Below are 23,454 nucleotides of genomic sequence, written 5' to 3' on the forward strand. Positions count from 1 at the left end.
TCAGAGTGCAGGGCAACTGTACCTGTATTCTGTCCCTCTCGTCCATCAACGGTACCCACTTGTAAGCTTCCAGCTCCCCAATCATCACCTCTCTTCAGTGGAGACGTGCCTATCTCCCTCCTGATTGAAGGGTTTTCAGGCTGCACGGTTCCCTGCCTTCACTGAGTACCCCAGCAAGTCAGACTACTTAAGTAGGCCTTCTTTGTTTTTCTCCTCAGAGACTATAAACAGCATAATTGCCCATAGATATAACTTAGCTGGACAGCCCTTTCTAAGCAAGCATATTTATTCTTAAAGTGAAAGCATTACAGAGAAAACATTAAAAAAACAAAAACAACAAAAGAACCTACCTACATGCTAGTATGCTTACCAGAGATTACCCTAGCTCTAACAAGGGCTCTGGCAGTGGCAGGTAATCAGTCCTTTAAACCCTGCTATGGAGTCACAAGTTTGTAACAGGTGCTAGCCCAGAAGAAACGTATCTATGAATCTGAGTCTTTCCTTTATATAGTTTGGGTCTTTGATCTGCAGAGACCCTGAATAGGTAATCAGCCAGACAATGGGTTTCTCTTCAAGGTATAGCTTCAAAAGGAGAGTCTGGAGGTGGGGAATTGCATCCTTCTCATCCAAGTATTTCCTTGGGGTACCCATTCAACTAAAAGTTGTCTTGTCTGATTCATTGTTAAGAGTCTTTTGAAACTCATAACGCCTCCCAGGGTTTATAGTAGTCATAGCTCCCCCCACCAAAGACAATGCATACAATCCCACACTAATACATAAACATTTGCTTTCATAATACAATGAATTCTTAAGATACTTAAACTTAATTCAGTAAGGTGTGTCCAGGATATGTTGGGAAATTGCCATATCTGTCGCAACAGATTGATATGTACATCTCTACCTCAATATAATGTGACCCGATATAACATGAATTCAGATATAAAGCAGTGCTCCAGGGGGCGGATCAAAGCAAGTTCGATATAACGTGGTTTCACCTATAACGCAGTAAGATTTTTTGGCTCCTGAGAACAGCATTATATCTAGAGGTGTATTAGAAGAGATTTTCCTTAAACATATTTACGTAAATGTCTATCTTATTTTAAATAATGTTTTAGAAACAGTCATGATCTAAATCTGTTCTGAAGTATATTAAAATATACAGTGAACTCTGTAATAGAGGCTTGAGTTAGTACAGAACATAATCCAACTTTTATACTTCTCAGAAAGATTCATAATGTATTTGAAAAGTTCAAATAAGAAATAAAAGCAGAGGAGGAGAGACACTGAGGTAGAAGCTAGGGAGAATTGATGAAATTTGGAAATCACTAATAAAGAAAATAGGTATAGAAAGGCTGTAAAGAGCTTCAGGGAAGGCTCTTGTACCAAGAGTGTCAATTGTGCAAAGGAAAAGAGGAAGTTGGCATTAGATGAAGGTAGGAGAGATCCATGAGACAGCTGGAGCAAATCTATGCAGGGTTTTTCAAACAAATTAGCCATTTTGAACATGATACTGAAATCAGTGTTCAACTCCATGGATTTTTCTACCAGAGATGTAGTGGGGTGCCTTTGTTTCACAGACACAACAAGGTGGGCAGCAGCATTCTGCACATTCTAGATTCTGTAGAGGTGAGATTTTTGGGAGGTCACAGAGAAGCAAATTGCAGTAGCAGAGTTGAGAGAGGATAAAAGTATGGATGAGGACTTCAGTGGAGTGAAGTTGAGGCAATATTGTTGAAGTGGTGATAGGCACATTTGCAGGTGGAGATGCAGGAGGAGCAAGAAAGTTCATCATGAACAACAGTGTCAATGAAGAGGTTTGAGAAGGGAAATGTTTCCTAATCCACCATTAATCCTCCCATCTCACTTAAAAAATATTATTCATATATCTTTAGACTCTAAAATCTGATTAAATATATGCATATATACTGTGCATATTTCATGTATAATCCATACAATATCTCTGTCCTTGTATCTCTGCAGCCCAGAACTATTGAGTCGTTCACATACTCAGACACTGGAGAGTTTAGAGTTCATTCCACAACATGTTGGTGCCTTCACACTAGAGAAATATGAAAATATCAAGAAATATTTAATAAAGGTATTGTGAGCATCATCTAATATTGCTAGCTGTCTATAAAGCATCATTTCTGGTGTCGTAACTTGCTCATTTCCACTTAAATTATCCAGCTGATTTCAGTCAGTATCAATGTACAGTGTCTGTTACTTTCTGTACTTGCACATTTAGAGTCCTAGTTAAGTTCTGCTCTCTCAAGTAATTGCCAAATTCACCTAACCAACCAATTAATAAGAAAAATATATGGGTGCTGCTTTCTCTAAAGCCTCAGCTCTCATGGTCACTTTTCTGGTAATACCAGTCTGCTCGTGGAATCTGTTCCGTGTTTCTTACGTTTCTTCACTCTGAAAAGTGCTGAGTCCCAATAGAACATTCTGTGGAATTTTTAAGTACTTGCGAGGTTACTAAAATATTTTGTGGGTTTTCTGTATAACTGCATAGATGATTTGCTGAGTTACCTGAGGTGGCTGTTGTGTGAATTCTTACACAGTAGAGGAGTTCGCTACACTTTTTCAGCTTGGTGTAAACTTTACAGTCAAAATAAAGTTTTGACTATTTCTGAAATTAGTTTGTATGTGTAATATGTTGTATGTGTAGTTGATATGCATGTGTAACTTTTTAAAAAGGTTAAATTATTGAACCTTGACTAGTTGAACTGAGACTTCTGCTTGTGTCTCTTGTACTCAAGTTTCTTTTTATTCATAAGGGAGAACATTTCTGTCTCTTGGATCTGTCTCTCTTACTGTTGCATAGCTGGTGACTCTTTAATACCTCTCCACTCAGGCCTGTGACACCCCTCTCCACCCTCTGGGGAGGCTTGTGGAGACACTAGTAGCTGTATACAGAATGACCTATGTTGGAGTGGGAGCCAATCGGCGGTTACTACAAGAGGCAGTAAGAGAAATAAAATCCTACCTCAAACGCATCTTCCAGTTAATCAGGTAAGAAGCATCGTGTTTTCAGTCAGATTGCTGCTGGATGTACTGAAAAACATTTCATTCTCCTAATTTGGTTAGTATTTATTTGGCTCTGTGTGCCAGCACTCCCCCATTCCTCTTAAATTTGAAAAGAGTCATGACAGGATTCTGGGCTTAACTGACTTGATGAATCTGGACAGAAAACCCTTTTCCCCCAAAGGCTCTGTCCACAGTGGAACCCATTAAGGCTCTGTCCGCAGTGGAAGGCATTCTTCAATGTGGTGGTTTCTAGCTGGGCTCTAAGGGCTTGTCCACATAGTGCATTATTCTACACTAGAGGAGTATAAATTCTAATGCACACTAGCATGTTGTGCACTAGCTGGCCTGTTGCAAAGAGTGCTACAGTAATGCAGATTTGTAGTGCATGCCAGCCCAGTTAGTACGCAACACACCAGCACACACTAGAATTTATGCCTGTCTAGTGTGGACTAGTCCATCATGTAGACAAGCCCTAATGTCTGTTTCCAAACCAGTGTATACAGAGGATGTTTGAGGGGATGGCATTAGAGCAATGTATAAACCAAGCTCAGACACGTAACACAGGGTTCACAGGAGTGTATTCTGTAAGAATTCTTGCTAATAATCTCCGTTCACACTAAAGTGAAGAGCTGTGCTTAGATTTTTGCCAGCTGCTATAGTTGTGGTACAGTAAGTTATTCTCCAAGCTGTCTATTATTCTACTATGGATATCTGCATTTTTAGTGTAGATGTAGATATTAATATAGTTAAGGTTTGTGCAAAACTGCATGTGTTTAATTTTGATTAGGAAAACATTACACCAACATACACTGAGACTTTTAACTAAACCTTATGGTTACACGTGGACACGTACTGTGAACCCCAGTATAATCTTTTTTAAGAACATATATTTTAAATAAGAAATCTGTAAATATGAATAAGAAAACTGTAGAGTATTCAAACACCATTTTAAGTTTTTTTTTTCCAAGCCAAACAGTAGTTGCAGTCTCAGCAAATCTTCTTACACTGTGCTACTCAATCCAGGTCGGTAGTTGATGTCAATTTTGATTATTAAATAGTAATAAGGTTATGTGGGACAAAAATCTTAAATTAGGAAAAGAATTCTCTCTCAACCCACAGTATGCCCTAATTCATTCTCTGTGCTATATTACATAATTCCATACTTGTTTTCTGTGTCTCCAAATTTTCCAGGAATCTGATTGTTATTGAGCACTCTTGTAAGGTTGCATGATGTCAGTAGTTTATGGTTTCTTAAAATTACTGGTCCTAGAAGTAGCTTAGTGAGATTGTCTTATCTTTAAGACACGATCTTGCCTGAATAGTTAGCTAATGAAGAGAGGAACCAAATGAAAAAGGAGCTGAGGAAAAATAACCTATTTAATGTGTATCAAGCTGTTTCTGTTTGTGTCGTAAGCTTAAGTAATTGGATATGGCTTTGCTGCTAGGCTCACCCAGGAGAAATCACCATGTGCAACTTATGTGTTAGAAGAATGTCTCTCAGATAAATTCCTCTGCTTTCCCTTAGAAGTACGAATATATTAGCTATTTATGGACTCTTCTAATAAATCAAGTGATGCAATTATGTATTTTATCTTTGAGGTTCTTGTTTCCTGATCTTCCGGAAGAGGGCAGCACAATTCCACTCTTGGTGACTGAGACAAAGAGAAGGAAATCCTTCTGTAGTGGCAAAATGGACTCCAGATCAGAATCTCCTGAACCTGGGTGTGTAGGGGAAAAATTGTCTTCAATAAACTAGTCAGTTCATAAACTAGTACCCAATTAGTAAAGCAGTCCCTTCTTAGGAAAGCATTTAAGTATGTGCTTGAGTGCTGTCCTGAAATGGGACCTTAGATTTGTACCTATGTTAAACACTTTCCAAGGGAAAAATATATCTAGTAAGGAGGGAGGAAAATAGCTTTTGGCTCCGAGGACAGATTGTCATAAGCAAACATCATTCTGAGTGGCCTAAAGTAGAGACTAAATTCAAATACCATACTTGAATGGCTGGGAGATGAGTGTTGCATTATGATTCAAATTTTACATACAAGTTTTGAATTAGCATTGCAGGAACTGCATGCAGTTCTGATTGCCCCATCTCGGAAAAGATGTATTTGAATTGGGAAAAGTACAGAGAGAGGCAACAAATGGTGAAGGATATGGAACAACTTACGTATGAGGAGAGATTTTAAAACACTGGCACTGCTCAGAGACAACTGGGGGGGTTGGAGAATATGACAGAGGTCTAAAGTCATGAATGGTGTGGAGAAAGTGAATAAGGAAGTGTTATTTACCTCTTCACATAAAGCACAATGCAGGGGCACCTTATGACATAAATCGGTGGTAGGTTTAAAACAAACATAAGGAAGTATTTCTTCACACAACGTACAGTCAACCCATGCAACTGATTGCCAGGGGATGTTGTGGAGGCCAAACGTGTAACTGAGTGCAAAAAATTATTAGATAAGTTCATGGCTATAGGTCCATCAATGGCTATTAGCCAAGATGGTCATGACCCCATGCTCTAGGTGTCCCTAAACCTCTGACTGCCAGAAGCTGGGACTGGATGACAGAATGGATCGCTTGACACCTTGCCCTGTTCTGTTCATTCACTCTGAAGCATCTGGCACTGGCCACTGCCGGAAGACAGGATACTGGACTAGATGGACCATTGATCTGACCCAGTGTGACTGTTCTTATGGTCTTGTGTAGGAAAGCCTACTTGGTACCTGTTTGGTTCTACAGCATTGTACCTGTACTGTGTTGTTAAATAAAGAGTTTTACTCGTAATTTAGCACAAGTGTTAATTCCTTAACCTGCACCCTCTCCTTATCCTTCTCCCCTACTGAACATACTCTGAAATAGCTATGTATATGTTCTAATTGTTTGGCTCAGTTCATTTTCTATAAATGTGTTCTAGCCTCTCTCCTCTTGCCCCCCTCCCCCTTCTTTTCTGCTTTTTTCAGTTATGTGGTCACCAGTTCTGGGCTGCTGCTTCCTGTGTTGTTACCACGACTCTACCCTCCTTTGTTTATGTTATATGCCTTGGACAATGAACGTGAGGAGGATATTTACTGGGAATGTGTTCTTCGTCTAAACAAACAGTCAGATACAGCTCTTCTGAGCTTTCTCGGAGTTCAGCTGTGAGTATGCTGTTAAAAGTAATGGCTTTAACACTAAAACAAAACTGTGATATTTGGAAAACCATGGCCAAGTGAAGGCACTGTATCAAAAACTTCCAGTGCCAGTGGTTCTCAACCTATTTATCATTGTGGGCCCCACAGACCTGTAAATCCGGAGCCTCCCACCCAGAGACCCCTCCACAAAGTGGGGCCAGAAGTGGAACCCTGACCCTGAACCCAGCTGTGGGGCCGGGTGGCAGCCTGGCCCTGACCTCATAGGGGCCGTCCAGCAGTCCTGAGACAACCCCAATCCTGGACCCTGACTCTGGGGGGCTGTTGCAAGGCTTGGCGGCAGCCCCAAACCCCCACTATGTGGAGCCGGCAACCCCAACCCAGCCAGGCAGCCGGGAACCTGGACCCCATGCTGCCTGGTGGCCGTTAGCTGCAGCCCAGCTGTGTGCTGAGTGCTAATTGGGCCGCGGGTTGAACTGCTGTCCTATGCTGTATTAATCTGTCACGGGCTTGTCTATATTTCCTTTTCCTTGACTATATCAGAACATCTATATGTAACTACCTTTGTAGTAAGTAGTATGTGAGGGGACTGATCACACATACGCTCATTTTAAACTAATATGGTACTTGGTGATAGGAAAAGAAATAGCCTGATAACTTTTTTTTGTTTTTTTATAGTTAAGAATTGGAGGGTAGTGTTCCAAATTATAGTATTTTCAACTAAGTGTAGGTAATCATGTAGTGGGGGGAGGAAATTAGAAAAATCTTGAGGGTCCCTTTCTGTACATCAAGCAAAAGATAAGTTAAAATCACTTTTTTAAAAACAGTAATTCATTCTATTAATTGAATACATGTGGTTTCTTACAGCAAATTTTGGCCAGTGACTGTGTCCATCCTTGGAGAAAGTAAAAAGGTATATCCACTTTTTAATGGAATAAAGGAATATGTGAGCTCACACACTTGGCAACATATTTATTATTCTCTTATTTTTTCTTTATGCTTACATCTTTTTGTATGTATTTTAAAGCTATGTTAGACGTCCTTACTGTAAGCAGCTGTCACTTCAGAAGTGCAGCTCAATCCAGAATTCCATTATTCCATATATTAGAGAATGCGTAGTTCTGAGAAGTTCTAATATTTTAAAAGAAGCCTGCATCTGTTTTGTTTGGTCCACAGTTGTGAAAGAGGATGAGGTTAGAAACATCTCTTACCAGGGATAAGCTGTAAATTTAAAGACTTTTTAAAAATAGGGTAATACCACTTTTATTGTAGATTATCATCATTATTAATAATGCCTTTTTTGGTGATGAAGGAACAGATTATACAGTTAGGAACAATAGCCAGTTTCTATTTCCCACTAATGGTGGCTTAACAATCAGAAGTCTCTTACTAGTTAACCTAAATATTTTGTTTAAGTATATGGCTAGATTTATGCTGTAGATAGAAATCTTAATCAAAAACTTCAAATTCAGTTTTCCATAGAGATACAGAACCTTTCAGTTTTAGGTCATTACTTCAGTCAGCACAGGTCAGTTTTGACCAAATTTCTTTCCCATCAGATGGTTGCTGTTATGTGAGACTATTTTGGTCGTCTCCTTCCAATTCCTTTTAGACCAGTGGTTCCCAAACTTGTTCCGCCGCTTGCGCAGGGAAAGTTCCATGTGGTCCGGGCCGGTTTGTGTACCTGCCGCGTCTGCAGGTTCGGCCAATCGCGGCTCCCTGTGGCCGCAGTTCGCTGCTCCAGGCCAATGGGAGCTGCTGGAAGCGGTGCGGGCTGAGGGACATACTGGCTGCCGCTTCCAGCAGCTCTCATTGACCTGGAGCTGCAATCGGCTGAACCTGTAGACACGGCAGGTACACAAACCGGCCCAGCCCGCATGGGGCTTTCCCCGCACAAGTGGCAGAACAAGTTTGGGAACCACTGATTTTAGACAAATATCACCATCACAGACATATTTTCAATGTAATTCGTTCTAATTGGCCTCCTGGTTGGTATCATGAGGAGTGAGGCGAAGGATTGATTCAAAAAAGAGACTAAATTTCTCTGCCTCTAGACTTGATCCTTACACATCAGAGTTGAGATCTATTGGTGGGGCAGTATGAGGAAACCTACATCAACAATGACCAGACAAGTAACCGTTTTGTTGACAGAGGACTTCAGTTTAAGTCAATTCAGCATCTTTTTTATGAGCCTCAAAAATCACTTTATAAAAAAACACTTTTATTTTACTGCATTTTTCTCACTCATATTTAATACAGTTGGATAGCTAACTTTGCAATAGCCATGTTTGCTTTCTTGTGAGCTGTCAGAGGTATTTACTAGAAAGATTCTGATCTTCTCCTGATTACCTAGGTGATACCAAACACAAAAGATGTCTGCTTTGCCTCAGCAGTTGAATGTTTACAACAGATCAGGTAATCCTTTGACTTTATCCCTCTGACTTGCTTTTCCTGCTCAGAATACTGCCTCAGTCTAAGGCTTTGTCTACACTGGAACTTCATGGGCAAAAAAAAAAAACACATCCCCCCCCCCCAAACACAGGGAGGGCTCTAGGCCACGGCATGCCAAGCGTATGCTTGGGGTGGCAAGCCCGTGGGGGGGTGCTTTGCCGGCGTCGCGAGGGTGGCAAGCAGGCTGCCTTTGGTGGCTTGCCTGCAGAGGGTCTGCTGGTCCTGCGGCTGCAGGAGGTCCTCCAAAGCCGCAGGACCAGCGGACCTTTCGCAGGCAAGCCGCCGAAGGCAGCCTGCCTGCTGTGCTTGGGGCAGCGAAATCCCTAGAGCCAAACAACCTCCAGCCAATCCCTCCTGCCCAAACAACAACAACAGTTTTACAGACAAAAAGTGCTGGTGTGAACAGCTGTCTGTCGGCAGGAGCATTTTTCTGCCAACAAAGCTGCTGCCGCTTGTTGGGGGTGGAAGTTTTTTTGTCGGCGGGAGAGCTCTCTTTTGCCGGCAGTCAGCAGCTACACTGCATGCCTTTTAGCAGCACAGCTGTGTCGCTAAAAGGTGGGTAGTGTAGGCAAACCCTTAATTTAGTTATTAGATTGTGGTCTTCAGTTTGCCTCAGGATGTTGTTGCCATTCACATTGATCAAGGAGCCTTGAAAGACTTTTTTCTGTCTTCCTGCCAAAAATGTTAGCACCTCTTCACAGTGAGGAGGTGAGTGAGCCCTTTTGTGTGGAAGCAGTTGGTATCTTCAAGGCAGGTCTTTGTAAGCTACCTTGACAGAAACAAAAGGGAGAAGATACATAATCAATTGTGCATGTGCATTTTTTAAGCAGTCAGGACAAAATGGCTTGCTTATGGAGGTAGTTTTCACCGCTAATGGCTGGAAACTATCTTAATTGCTGGTCTTCTCGTTTTAAAAATGTTTGAGTGGCAGTAATGAAGAAAGTATTTTTTCAAACAGCAAGCACTGATTTAAAATAGCTTTACATAACATTATTTTATGTTCTCTTGATCTGGTTCACTTGCAACTCAGTATGCTGTGCAGCTGGTATAGGCTTAGAAATGAGCAGCTTTTTGTGGTTGTGAAGCAAATGTGATCAGTGGCTATTTTGAAGGATTCTGTCTTTCTAGAAAAAAAAAACACAAATTAACAAACTGTCTTTTTATTAAGACAAGTTGATTTGCAACTCTTCATTGTAATCCCGATGGTTTCCTTTCCCAATAGTACAACTTTTACCCCATCCGACAAGCTGAAGGTGATCCAGCAGACTTTTGAAGAGATTTCTCAGAGTGTGCTTGAGACTCTTCAGGAAGACTTCTTGTGGTCAATGGATGACTTATTTCCTGTTTTTCTCTATGTGGTGCTACGAGCCAGGTGAGCTGTTTTTTAAAGTATGTAATAAAACCCACAGACCAACTAAATTGTTTCCTGAATGGGGATGGTTTATTAAAGTTGAAACAGAACTTTACTCAGTACAGCTGGAGGGTCTTAAGGGTAGTCTGTTAGTGCAGGCAGAGCTGTTAGCAACTCTATAACTAGTTCAGCCATTTCTGAGAGAGAGGCTGCAAAAAACATTTTGCCCATTTCAAAAAGATTCTTAAAGTACAAAAGGCTAGAAAAAGATGTCTTTTCCTCATGTGACAGGATAAGGAATTTGGGGTCTGAGGTGCACTTGATCGAGGACTTGATGGATCCATATCTTCAGCATGGGGAACAAGGCATCATGTTCACTACTCTGAAGGTGAGTATGAAATTTACATATCAACTGTCTAAAATTCCTATTGACTTTTCTCTGGCAGCTAATATTCTTTGTACCCTTCCTATGGCAATGGCCACAACTGGAGCCAATTTACATTTCAATGAAAGTTAACAACAAATTCTTTCAACCACTTCTAGCACCACCCACTGATAAAATTTCAAGGTAACAAAGCCCTGTTAATGCTGGTTATTAATAAAATGGGAAGTACATGTACAAAATCACTTCGTGTTGCTCAGACTTAAACTTAATGTGCTGGTTCTGATCCCTCTGTCACCAGAAAAATCGAATTTCTTGTATAAAGAGATTTTGAACATGCAGCTCCTGTGATGATTGAGTTCTCTAGTGTGTAGTAACATTTGATGTTCTGTTCTAGTGTGCAGGGGTTCCAATGTGGAAGTTGGAAGTGGGATTGCTTTTATGTCCTAGTGCAGCAAAGAGGGGAGGTGAATGCAACTGTTTAAAATTCTAGGTGAAATTTCAAAAACTTTCTTTTTGTTAAATTAGTACAACACAATCTATCCGGTTCTTCTTTGAGATGTGTTGCTCATGTCAATTCCATTCTAGGTGTGCGGCGGTCATCGGAGATTTTTGCCTTAGCGGTATCCGTAGGGTCAGTTGTTTTGGTGCCCCCTTGAGTCCCATGATCATACATTGCTGTATATCAGGCGCCGCCGGCCCTACACCCTCTCAATTTCTTCTTACCTCCCATGGTGGTTAGTCGGAGCGTCTTTCCTTGCATAACAAGAGTTAGTGGTTTCTTCTCTTCTGACTTCGAGTCTTAGGGCCTTGTAAATAGTTGTTTATAGTATTTAAGTGTAGTTAGAAGTTAGAGTCCAATTGAGGTCTTTGCCCCAGGTGGGGCATGCCCTGGTCCCCAGGGTTTAAGCCCTGCACGGACTTTAACAGGCCTATGCCTGTAAGTGACCCCCACAGCAGCTGCCTCTAGTGCTTGGGGAATCACACGTGAAGGATAAGTGTCATATCTGCAAAAACTTTGAATTCAAGACCCAGAAAGAGCGTGATATTCGTTTGAGGGCTCTCCTCATGGAGGCTGCCCTCTGACTTCTGAGCCATCCTGGCTGGACTTGACCTCTAGTACCTCGACCTCAATGCGCAGTGCACCCCTGGCACTGGGCTTCACCCGGCATACTCCTTGGCACCAGTGCCCCAAAAAACCCAGAAGAAGCACAGCTCCCCAGCACCAAGCAAGAAAGGCCATGGGGCATCGGGCAAAGGACCCAGTTTGGGCCGCCCAGCCACTCCGGAGTCATGTGGACGTGCCTCCCCAGTCAGGTCCCTTAGCCCCTTAAAGGATTCACTGTCAACTCCCGGGAGGGGTTGGGGACCCAAACTTGTGGGGACATAAATGTCTTCCTAAGCTCACCCAATGGCAAGAGAGCAGAGGCCTCCACTTGTACCACTGGCCCCGCATGTGCGGCAGTAATTGGCAAAGGCTCCCTACGTGGGCAAGCCAGCCATCAAGACCCCCCAGAGGGCAGTTGAGTGCTGCCAATCCCCTGAGCCAAGGCAACACTCTCTGTCTCCGTGCCGCAGATCTCCAACATCGCAGCCCAGATCCTCTGGGGCTTGCCCTCAATCTCCAGCACCATGTTCCCAGTCCCAACCATCTCTACGCGGATCGCCTAGTGGGAGGCACCGGTCACTGCATCACCAGTGCTGTTTGCTCTCCTGCCAGTCTTCCTCTCAGTGCAGATCTCAGTCACCCACTCTGTGGGAGCACTCTCTGCCGCACCAGTCCCCCCAACACCAGCAACGGTCCTCCCACTCCCAGGCACCAATTTCTGGCGGCAACAGCCAGCAGACAAACAGAGGCGCCAACAGCCCTGCTATGGTCACCAGAAGGTGATTCCTCCAGCACAGAAGGGCAGTTTAGCCCCTTGTTGAGACCCCACCAGCGTGATTGGGCGCCAGAGGCTGTGTCGACTTCCACGGTGCCACCATGGCAATGTGGCCAGCGCAGTGGTGATATTGGAGCGCATGGGGCATGCTGGTGATGCCAATGCACCCTTCGCACCACTCATCTACCACCATCTCAGAGCAACAGTTGATGGCAGAGGGCTTGGCAGGAGTAGGGGAGACAATGCCCACCCCAAAACCCCCTTCCCCCATGGGGGATGATGCCCCAGGGACACCGCTGGTGGTACAGTAATCATCCTCTGGATGGAGTGACCATGGGTGGTCATGGGATGCTCAAGGGCTAGGCCCTGCTTCGACAGGTGGCTGAGAACTTGGACCTAGAAGTGGAGGAACTGGCTGAGCAGGCAGACACCTTGTTTAATGTGCTCTCGACCTCTACCCCTGCCCTACCAGTGCATGATGGAATCCTGAAAATCATGCAGGCCCTCTGGCAAACCCCATTGTCCAGCTCTTCGACTTCCAAAAGGCCTGAAAAAAAGTACTTTGTTCTGGCCAAAGGGTTCAAGTATCTATATACCCACCCGCATCTGAGCTGGTTGGTCATTTCTGCGGCCAATGAGGAGGACAAGCAGGGGCACACCAGTTAAACTCCTAAAAATAAGGAGGCCAAAAGACTGGACCTTTTTGCGGGAAACTAGTAGACAGCTAGCCTGCAGTTCTGGGTAAGCAAACCACCCGGCTCTCTTGGGCATGTATAATTTTAACTTACAAGACTCCCTCTGTAAATGTAAGGAGTCGTTCCCCTAAGATTTGGCCTGGGAATTTGGCACCCTATGATGGAGGAGCGTACCACAGCAGAGAGGTGCTCTCTCCAAATGACATAGGACCAAAGTTCCCTGTAATCTAGGCAGCAGCCTATTAAGCGCTGCACAGGTGCTCAGGGCTGTGACGGGGCTGTGGGAGAGAAATCTCTCCCAAGCCAGCCTGGCCCAAACCTGCTGCAGCTGTGGGAGAGGCATCCCTCCCTAAGTCCCGGCACAGACCTGCCACAGCCGTGGGAGAGGTGTCCCTTCCCTAGCCCCCCAGCATGGACCTGCCGCAGTGGGGAGAGGTAACCCTCACCCCTAGCCCAGGTGTCACACATCACCTCTATATTGGTGCACATTGGTGGGAAAAGTTTGAGGGATCACTGCATAGAACATGTAGGACATTGTGGCTAGGGCAGTGGTCAGGAGGTGCAGCAATTCAGGACTTCCCATTCAATGGGATTGGACTCTTTTTGCAAAGCAGATGGATGCGAGGCTGCATGGGTTCAAGGACACTCAGGCCACCCTTCACTCGCTGGGTATGCCTACACCACAATCTGCAAAGAAGCCGTTCTGGCCTCCCCCTGCTGTCAAGGCTTTGGCAGCCTCGACGGGTCTGCAAGGAGAAGGGCTAGACACGAACTTTAGTCACTGTCCCTCCTTCTCCTTCCACTCACCCATGAAGCCCAGCCCGGCAAAGCATCCTGCGGGTCAGAAGTGCTCATTTTGAAGGTGCGCTCGAGAGCGATGCCTTGGCTTCCCGGATCCACGTTGGACCTGATCTCCCATGTGAAGAACTACCCACTCACCATGACTCACACCTGCCTGCAGTTGTTAGGCCGCATGTACATATGGTCAGTCATGTCCAGCTCCATCTCCGGACTCTGCAAGCATGGCTGGCATCGGTCTACAGCCCCAACAGGCATGACCTAGACCAGGTAGTCAGTCTGACATCCAATCATCCCTGGATTGGTTGTTGGACCCCTGGTTGGTGTTGGAGGGAGTTCTTTGTGGCCCTGGACCTGTCGCTGACCCTGGTCTCCATTGCTTCAGACCTGGGATGGGGAACCCACCTGGGCAAGCTCAGCACCCAGGGCCATTAGTTGTGGGATAATTCGGCCCTCCATAACAACCTCAGGGAGCTCAGAGTGGCTCACCTAGCCTGCCAGGTTTTCTTACCCCACCTGAAGGGCAAAGTAGAGCAGATCTTGATGGACAGTACCACCACAGTGTATTACATCAACACACAGGGCAGAGCCAGGTCGTCGGCCCTATGCCGAGAAGCGCTCCACCTTTTGGGACTTTTGTGTGCCGCATGCCATTCGTCTGGTAGCCGCGCACCTGCCCAGGATCAAGAACATATTAGTAGATCACCTCAGCAGGATCTTCTTGTATCCACATGAGTTGTCACTCCATCCAGAGGCGGTCAGTATAATCCCCCAGAGGTGGGGACTCCCCGGGTGGACTTGTTTGCATCCAGGCAGAACAGGAAATGCCATGTGTTCTGTTCATACCATTGGCTTGACAGGGGCTCCCTGTCAGATGTGTTTCTTATCCCGTGGTCAGGAGCTCTAATGTATGCCTTCTGGCCAGTGTCATTGATTCTCAGGGTCCTTGTGAAGATCAAGCAGGACAGGGCTTATCCTAATAGCCCCTGCATGGCCTCGCCAGCACTGGTTCCGCATGCTGCCAAACCTTTTGGTAGCCATGCCGCTGCAGCTGCTCTTTTGGCCAGATCTGCTGTCCCAGAACCATAGCAGCTTTCTGCACCTGAGCCTAGTGGTGCTACACCTGACTGCATGGCTGAACGGGACAAACAGGAATGCCCGGCCTGTGTTCAGCAGTTCTTGTTGGGTAGCAGGACATACTCCACCAGAGTGGCTTTCTTGGCCAAATGGAAAAGGTTCATGTGCTGGGCCTCGGAATGGTCTATCTGGGCCTAGCAGGCCTCTCTGCAGGAGGTCCTGGATTATCTTCTGCACTTCAAACAGGTTTGTTTCTGTCATCGATCAGAGTCCACTCGGCCGCTATTGCAGCCTTCCACCCTCCGCTCCAAGGCAGGTCGGTCTTCGCTCATGATATGACAACACGGTTTTTTAAACGTCTGGAGCATCTCTACCCACATGTCCAGGATCCTGTCCCTCCCTGGGATCTGAATCTTGTGCTGTCGAGACTCATGGGTCCCTCTTTCAAGCCCCTGGCCTCCTGCTTCTCTCTTGGAAGGTTTTGTTGCTGGTTGCAATAACGGCCCACAGGGTGTCTGAGATCAGGGTGCTTGCTTACTTCAGAGCTGCCCTGTATGGTATTCTTCAGAATAAGGTCCAGCTGTGACCACACCTGGTGTTTTTCTAACCAAGGTTGTTTCCCAGTTTCATACTGGCCAGGATATATACTTACCTGTCTTCTTTCCAAAGCCTCATCCATCAGATGAAGAACGCAGGCTGCACGCTCTGGACATCAGGAGGGCACTGGCCTTCTACATAGACAGGAAAAGGGCGTTACATAAGTCGATGCAACTGTTTGTGGCGGTGGCAGACAGAATGAGATATTCTGCTCAAAGGATTTCATTCTGGATCACTGCCTGCATCCGCTACTGCTATGAGCTGGCAAATGTGCCTCTGCTGACACTCATGATGGCATACTTGATCAGGGAAAAGGTGTCATCAGCAACCTTCCTGGCGCAGGTTCCAATCCAAGATACCTGTAGAGCCGCTACCTGGATATCTGTCCAGATGTTCACATCTCATTATGCACTAAATCAGCAAGCTCGAGACAATGCTGCATTTGGCAGAGCAGTGCTCCAAGCTGCATGACCGTGAACTGAGTCCACCTCCATAGACAGTGCTTGTAAGTCACCTAGAATGGAATCGCATGAGCAAGTACTTGAAGAAAAAAAACAATTACTTACCTTTTCGTATCTTGTTCTTCGAGATGTGTTGTTCATATCCATTCCATTACCCGCCCCCCTGCCTTTCTGTTGAAGTTGCTGGCAAGAAGGAACTGAGAGGACATAGGGCTGGCGGCACCTGATATACTGACATATGAGTGCAGCACTTCAAGGGGCACCGCAGTCGACCCTATGGGTACCGCTAAGGCAAAAATCTCCAACAACCATGCACGTGGGCATGCCCACACATAGAATGGAATAGACATGAGCAACACATTTCTAAGAATAACAGTGATGAAAAGGTAGGTAAATGGGTTTTTTTTGCCATTGGTATGAGTATTTTCCCAAAGTTTCCAATTGCTACCTATCTAAACAATATATGAAACAGTTAATTAGAACTGAATGGCTGTCTAAGCTAGAGCGTTTTTCTAGCTACTCCTAGGACCTTTTATTGTAATGTCTGGGTACATCAAAAACATCTATTTGAAAGATTGTTTACACAGCAAAAAAAATTTAAAAAATCTCTGGCAGTGAGTCTCAGAGCCCAGGTCAACTGAGTCAGGCTCATGCTGTGGGGCTAAAAATAGCAGTGTAGACTTTTGGGCTGGGGCTGCAAGCCCCTCCTCCCTCTCCCAGGTTTCAGAGCCCAGGCTCCGGCCTAAGCCCAAAAATCTACACTGCTATTTTTAGCCCTGCAGCGTAAGCCTGAGTCAGTTGACCAAGGCTCGGAGACTTGCTGCCATAGGGTTTTTGCACGTAGTTACACAGGACGTCTGTGACAAAACTTGGAACTGAACCCAAGGATCTGGAGTCCCAAACCATCCTCCCATTCCATGAGGAGATAAACACTATTTGAACTTAAAAGCTCAGACCTTCCCTCTGACACTTCATGACATCTAACAAGATTGCTGCACAGTGAATGTTATCAGTTGTGCAGTGACCACAAAGTCTAACTTCCTGGGGTCCTTGGGGGGGGTGGGGAAATTAAATTTATAGGTGTGTAGCGCATTTTGTAGGTTAACTGGGACGGGTGGGGAGAATCATAGAAAATGGTATTTTTAAGTTAAACTGAATTTTGTTTCAATTCAGGCTTGTTACTACCAGATTCAACATGAAAAACTCACCTAGATGGCCCCTGCAACCTAAGTAGATGAGTATCTACTGAATGGAGCTTCAGCAACATCATGTTCTTCCCTAGAATGGCACTTACAACAGAGATATGTGGATATTGCTTCTGAACCGCATATAAGGATTGAAAAAAACAATTACTGAGGCAAACTAGAGGAAATGACAGAGGCAGAAAAGTACTACTTAAACTTGGCCTGTCCAACAATTTCCAAGAAGAGAGACTATTTGCCGGTCTAAAGGAGGGATTGTTTATTCTTCCCAAATTAGCAGTGTTTTTAAAAGGCATGACATCGACTTGGAGTTAATATGTAAAGAGTAGTCTGGGCATATGGCTTCTTAGACGGTGGGTTTCTGGTTTTCCTGAATCTACCTGCCCTGACCACAGATTGCTTTAAAAGGATAACATTGCATCATTGAACCACTCTGTGTCTTCCTGAATTAAGCTGTTAATTATATTTGTGTCTGAAAAAGGGAAAAAGAAAAGTTGCTATGTTAGTATTTATAACAGGCAGTTTACAGAATATCTGTCTAGAAGGGTTCTGATTGAATCATTTGTAGCAGGATTGCTGAAAGCAACCCTTAGTTGCTGTTATGGAAATCATCAAATTGTCATGGGCTCCTTTACATCCATAGTGGTAAGAGCATATTCTCCTTAATTAATTAACTTCATAAACAAAAAGCACTAGAGGGTTTGAATTTCATTGCTGAATTTGGTACTTTATAAGTTTTTTGCAGAGCTATTAGTTTCATCATTCCTAGCCTTGCATTCTACGTCCAAGGATGAACAATGTGCAGGCTGTTTTTGGAACAGTTTTCTTGTGAAGTCCATGCTGCAGGAGAATGAGAACATGTTTTAAACTAAGTGACACTAGATTTGGGTACTGAGATTTTGACTCCTCTATTATGCTGTACTGGGCAAGGGAAAACTCACTGTTATATTCTCAAAGGTATGTAAAACAAAAACTTAATCTCGGTGTTCGGGTTTTTGTTTGTGTGCATGTTCTCTTGTGGTTTACATTTATCTTGATTTATACAAATAATGCCAGTGAACGTTTGGATAAAATGGATGCTGTTCTTTACCATATCTGACAGAAAAGTGGGAGACAGATGAAATGTTCTCATGACTTATCTTGAATTAGCATAGCAAAGGATAAATTGGTTTTGGAAATCAGAATCATGACTTGTGTGTTGACCCTTTAAAAAATAGAAACAAAACTGTTCATTGAAATGCTGTTGGGAGCAGTGACTGTAATGTAGCACTTTTTCATAATAAAGTAAAGAGTATTTGTCTTTGAGACTGTTTTTGTGGATGGTTGGAGAAAAGAAAATTAAAAGGTACAGCAAGCGTCTATTTAAAATCTCATTTAACATAACACCTATCTCTAGAGTCCCACTAATATCTTCTTTTAAAAGGTGTCTCTTTAATACAAATAATTATCAAACGTGTACTTAGAGAAAATATTTGTTGTTAGATCCAAAAATAGTTATTTTAATTAAACTGTTTCCTACTGAATTTCAAAAACCCCTTAAGAGACAGGAGCTTTTGGGGAGTAAGACTGCAGCATCTGGATTTTTGTTTTGGCCTCCCCCCCCCCCTTAAAGTACTTTACAACCATTTCTTCTTTGAGTAGATTCAGCTGTGTGTTCCATTTGGATGTGCGTGTGCCCATAGCACCAGAGCTGGAGAACTTTGCTGAGCAGTACCGGTAGGAGTGGCTCTCGCACCCTGTGAACCAAGCCCCTCTCTTGACAGCTAGATTCAGAGATCTGTGGGGTGTTTTCATCTCATGTTTTTTATCTGTTTTCTGAGAGTTTTTTTTTCTAGATGATAGTAGTACATTAGGTTTAATTTTGTGTTAGGGTAGATGACAGCTCTGTGTAGTACCCTCACCAGGGTTCAAGCATTGTCCATCATAGGGGGAAGCATCCTCAATAATGATTCCCACGCGAGGTGTGTGTTGTGCGCAGGTGAAGGATACATTAAGGAGTGGTGCTCTATCTGTAAATCATTCAAAAAGAGGACTCAGGGGCGAGAGACTTATGGTTGAAGCAGCACTTTCTGGAGCAGGCCATGAGATCCACCTCAGCACTAAGGTCCTCATCTGATCAGTGGTCACCTTTGGAACTGGAGGTGATGCCCCTTCACTTTTGGACTCTGGTGTTTCCCCCAATAGGAGGAGGAGTTATTCTCCCTTCTCCGGTGCAATGAGGAAGAGGTCCCATAAGACTAATTGGAACAACTCCAGGGCTTGGGGAGATGTTTCTTCATCTTCTAAAAGGAATACTGACTGGCACCATACTTCTTCTGGTATGTGGGATGGAGTAGGTCTGTCTAACTGCTCTGTGGTACCACGCTAAGATCAGGGAGAGCTCATACTGCCAACACCAGTTCTCGCAATGGGGCATCTGAATCCAGTACTGATCACGTCTGCACCAGCACCTACTGTTTCAATGCTGGTGGCATATTGAGCAGCATCATACCTGCTGTGCTTGACTTTCCACTAGTTCAGGAGTTTTCTTCTTCGAGCGCTTGCACATGTCCATTCCAGTATAGGTGTATGCGCACTCCAAGCGTAGTCACCGTGAAATTTTCTGATGTTTCTAGCTTCTACTGCTTCATCCTCTGTTGTGCCCTTGGCACCTTCTGGATGTGTTGCTGAGCTGCTGGGTTTGTCGGCACTACAGCTCTCACTGCCCTGGTTCCAGACTGGAATCGAGGCTGATGCTGTGTCAAGTCCCAAAGACTTCCTCAATGCTGGTGTGCCCTTTGGCTCTGTCATTGCTCTGGCAGCTGATCCCGTTATCAAGTTTGGTACTGCCCTTGGCCTCTGTGCCAGTACCTCCTAATACTGGATGGGAGTGATCTTACTTGGTTCTGCCAGTGCCTATTCTATGTTCTCTCACTGGCACTGATGCTGCCCTTGTGTTGGGGTCTGGATGAGTCCTATTGTTTGCTTGCCCTGTCAGGGCTGGTTTCTCCCATTGTCTCTGAGAATCTCTGGGACCCCTGGGTCATATTCTCCTTTGTTGCCCTGATAAGAGACTGTCCTCATATCACCATTGATACTGAGAATGACTTTGTTCCCACAGTCAGGACAAGGGCTGTTTTGGCCTGGTGCCTACGGGCCACCAATGCCAGATCTGTTTGCCCAGTAGTCTCCTTGGACGTTCCTAGATCTTTGCGGTCCCATTCTTAAACCCACTTCACAGTGAGATCGCCAGTCCCATTGGGGGTTCCCTTTCCCAAATCAGTTACAAGCAACTGCTGAGCCTGTTCCCTCTGGGCTTCCAGGATTATCCTGAATGGATCCTGGGGTTCAAGAACAGGACGCATCATTGATGCAGCAAACCGCTTCTTCGTCCTCTCTGGGTGATGCTATTGTGCTGGGCTCTCCCTCAATGCCTGAGGACTTTAAGGCATATCAGTACCTCCTTAGGCATATGGCCACCCCCTTAGGCATTCAGGCTGAATTTTCTGAGGAGAATATGCATAAGCTGTTGGATATTCTCCCATCATTAACTCCAGAGAGAGTAGCCCTCCTGATAAATGAGGATCTGTTGGATCCTGCAAAGGCCATCTAGAATGTTTCTGCTTCATTGCCTCCCATGGCAAAGCATGCAGAGAAGTGGTACCTGTCCCTGTGGTGGGGTGTGCCTGGCCTTTTGTGGCCTCCTGCTGGAGGCCCTGTAGTTCTACTACACCCCACCCCAGGAAAGAACATTGAAGGTGGGTTGTCCTCTCCTGCCTGGAGAGGACTCATGAAATCAGCCAATCAGAGCCCAGCAGGCTCAACTAAAAGGAGCTCAGGGCCTTAGCAGGTCAGTTCCTGGGTGAGACCAGAGGACCGAAAAAGGTTCCCCTCTGGCCAAAAGGAAGTGGACTAGTTGCATTTACTGGACCTGGGAGAGAGAGGACCTGAGAACTTTAACCCTAAGGTAACGGATGAAGGTAAATGGACCAGGAGAGAAGAGGCCCAGGGACTGCAGCAGCAACCAATTGGAGCAGTATGTGGTTGCTGTTTATAGAGTGCTTGTGTTGGAACCCGAAGTAGTGGGCAGGCCTGAGTTTCCCTCCCACCGGCTCCTGGCAAAGTCACTGAAGCTTTGAGAAACGGAAAAGGCTCTTTTCAAGACTGAGCAAAGGACTGGATTTAAAAGGCCTGGAGACAAGGTTGAAGACCCTAAGAAGGGCAGACAGTTTGTACTTTTTCCTGCCCTGGAAGGGGTCTATTTTTCACTGTGTGACTTGGTCAGAGGTCTGAGCCACTGAAAACCCACCTAGTGAGGTCAGCAACCTATTGGGGGCACCAGGAGTTGGAAAAATTGTAGTACCACACCCATCCAATATGCTGCACTCAAGAGGTGAGTGCCCCATTACAGTCCCCATGCAGGGTTTTGAGGGTTTCAACTTCCATCTGGCCCCTAAGACTCTCTTACATAACTGCAGCAAATTACAGAGAAGGTAGAAAGCTATACCTGAAGACATAGTCCAAATGGATGGACTTCATGTGAAGAAAGATTTACACCTCCTCTTCCCTGCAGATCTGCATGGTGAACCAGTAGGCATTGCTCTCTAAATACGACTTCGTTCATTGAATGGCCATGACCAATGCTACAAAAGAGAGCCACAAAAGGACCATATCCAGAGCTACAAAAGGATCTCTCAAAACTGGGTGACTGTGCAACAGAATGGCAGATGAAATTTAACATTGATTAAATGCAAAGTAATGCACATTGGAAAGCATAATCCCAACTATACATATAAAAATGATGGGGTCTAAATTAGCTGTTACTAATCAAGAAAAAGATCTTGGAATCATTGTGGATAGTTTTCCAAAAACATCCACTCAGTTTGCAGTGGAAGTCAAAAAAAGCAGTCAAATTATTCAGAATGCTGGGAATAATTAAGAAGGGGATAGAAAATAGAACAGAAAATACGTTGCCTCTATATAAATCCATGGTACACCTACATCTTGAATACTGTGTGCAGAAGTGGTCACCCCATCTCAAAAAAAGATATATTGAAATTGGAAAAGGTTCAGAAAAGGGCAACAAAGAATGATTAGGGGTATGGAACAGCTTCCGTATGAGGAGAGATTAATAAGACTGGGACTTTTCAGCTTGGAAAAGAAACAGCTAAGGGGAGATATGATTGAGGTCTATAAAATCATGACTGGTGTAGAGAAAGTAGATAATGAAATGTTTACTCCTTCTCATAACACAAGAACTAGGGGTCACCAAATGAAATTAATAGGCAGCAGGTTTAAAATGAATAAAAGAAAATATTTCTTCACACAGCGCACAGTCAACCTGTGGAACTCTTTGCCAGAGGATGTTGTGAAGGCCAAGACCATAATAGGGTTCAAAAATGAGCTAGATAAATTCATCAAAGATAGGTCCATCAATGGCTATTAGTTGGGAATGAGCGACCGGGATGGATCATTTGATAATTACCTGTTCTGTTCATTCCCTCTGGGGCACCTGACACTGGTCACTATCAGAAGACAGAATTCTGGGCTAGATGGACCTTTCGTCTGACCCAGTAGGACCATTCTTATGGTCTTATGTCTAAGTTTGCAGACAAGTTGCCAGAAGCCTCCAGAGAAGAGTTTAAGGCGTTCCTTGTAGAAGGGTGAATGGTAGTCAAGACTTTTTTACAGTCAGCTCTGGATGTGGCAGATGCCTGGGCCAGGATTATGGCACCAGCTGTGACCATGAGGAGGGTCTCATAGCTGCGGAATTCAGGCATTGTGCCCAATGAGCAGCAGACCAGTGAGGACTTATCTTTTGATGAGACCCTCCACTTTTTTTTTTTTTTTCTCTCTAAAGGATTCATGAGTTACTTTGTGTTCCTTGGGCGTTTACGCTCTGACTGTAAAGAGATGCCACTACAGCAGTCAGCAGCAATACTGCTCATAGTATTTCTTCAGGCTGTCCTCCTTTCCTGTAAGGCAGCTGGATTACCCTAGTAAGGGGCATAGATCCTAAAGGCTAAGGCCCTCTGGTTCTGGATTTAGGCAGCTGGCTGGTCCTCCCTTGTCATCCGGCAAGTGGTCATTTTGACGTGAGTGTCCTGGCCAGTGATCCAGTGGTGACCTTTCCATTTCTGTTCCCCCTGTTCATGGACAGGCTGGCTTGCTTTTATAGTATTTGGAGTTGTTATCACACCCAGATGAGTCCTAAGCACCAGCATTCCGGTTATGTCATTTCTTCTCCATTCTTTCTCCCCACCCCACCTCTTCAGGTACCCCTCTCACAAGACACTGCTCCTCAAGCAGGTTTAATCTCTACTGGCTTTGCGGGCTGTAGAGGATGTTACCTGGCAGAATTGTGGACAAGGATTCCACTCCTAGTATTGCTTGTCTCCCAAGCCCCACAGAGAAATG

The 23,454-nt window shown here is 44.7% G+C and overlaps 1 protein-coding gene across 7 annotated transcripts in view; it reads left to right on the top strand.

Annotated features, from left to right (window-relative positions):
* The window catches only part of ALS2 (alsin Rho guanine nucleotide exchange factor ALS2), an 80,457-nt gene extending 62,094 nt beyond the window's left edge, over positions 1–18,363 (top strand). For all 7 annotated transcript variants that reach the window (XM_030579258.1, XM_030579260.1, XM_030579264.1 and 4 more), the window contains 9 exons: positions 1,981–2,098; positions 2,858–3,015; positions 4,630–4,752; positions 5,994–6,170; positions 7,029–7,074; positions 8,515–8,576; positions 9,835–9,984; positions 10,255–10,351; positions 17,030–18,363. In XM_030579258.1, coding sequence (XP_030435118.1) covers positions 1,981–2,098; positions 2,858–3,015; positions 4,630–4,752; positions 5,994–6,170; positions 7,029–7,074; positions 8,515–8,576; positions 9,835–9,984; positions 10,255–10,351; positions 17,030–17,068 — 970 coding nt within the window. In that variant the 3' untranslated portion in view covers positions 17,069–18,363. The remainder of the gene's footprint in view (positions 1–1,980; positions 2,099–2,857; positions 3,016–4,629; positions 4,753–5,993; positions 6,171–7,028; positions 7,075–8,514; positions 8,577–9,834; positions 9,985–10,254; positions 10,352–17,029) is intronic.
* Positions 18,364–23,454: the final 5,091 nt, after the last annotated feature.

Source organism: Gopherus evgoodei, chromosome 11 (assembly GCF_007399415.2).
Source record: "Gopherus evgoodei ecotype Sinaloan lineage chromosome 11, rGopEvg1_v1.p, whole genome shotgun sequence".
Classification (NCBI taxonomy): Eukaryota; Metazoa; Chordata; order Testudines; family Testudinidae; genus Gopherus; species Gopherus evgoodei.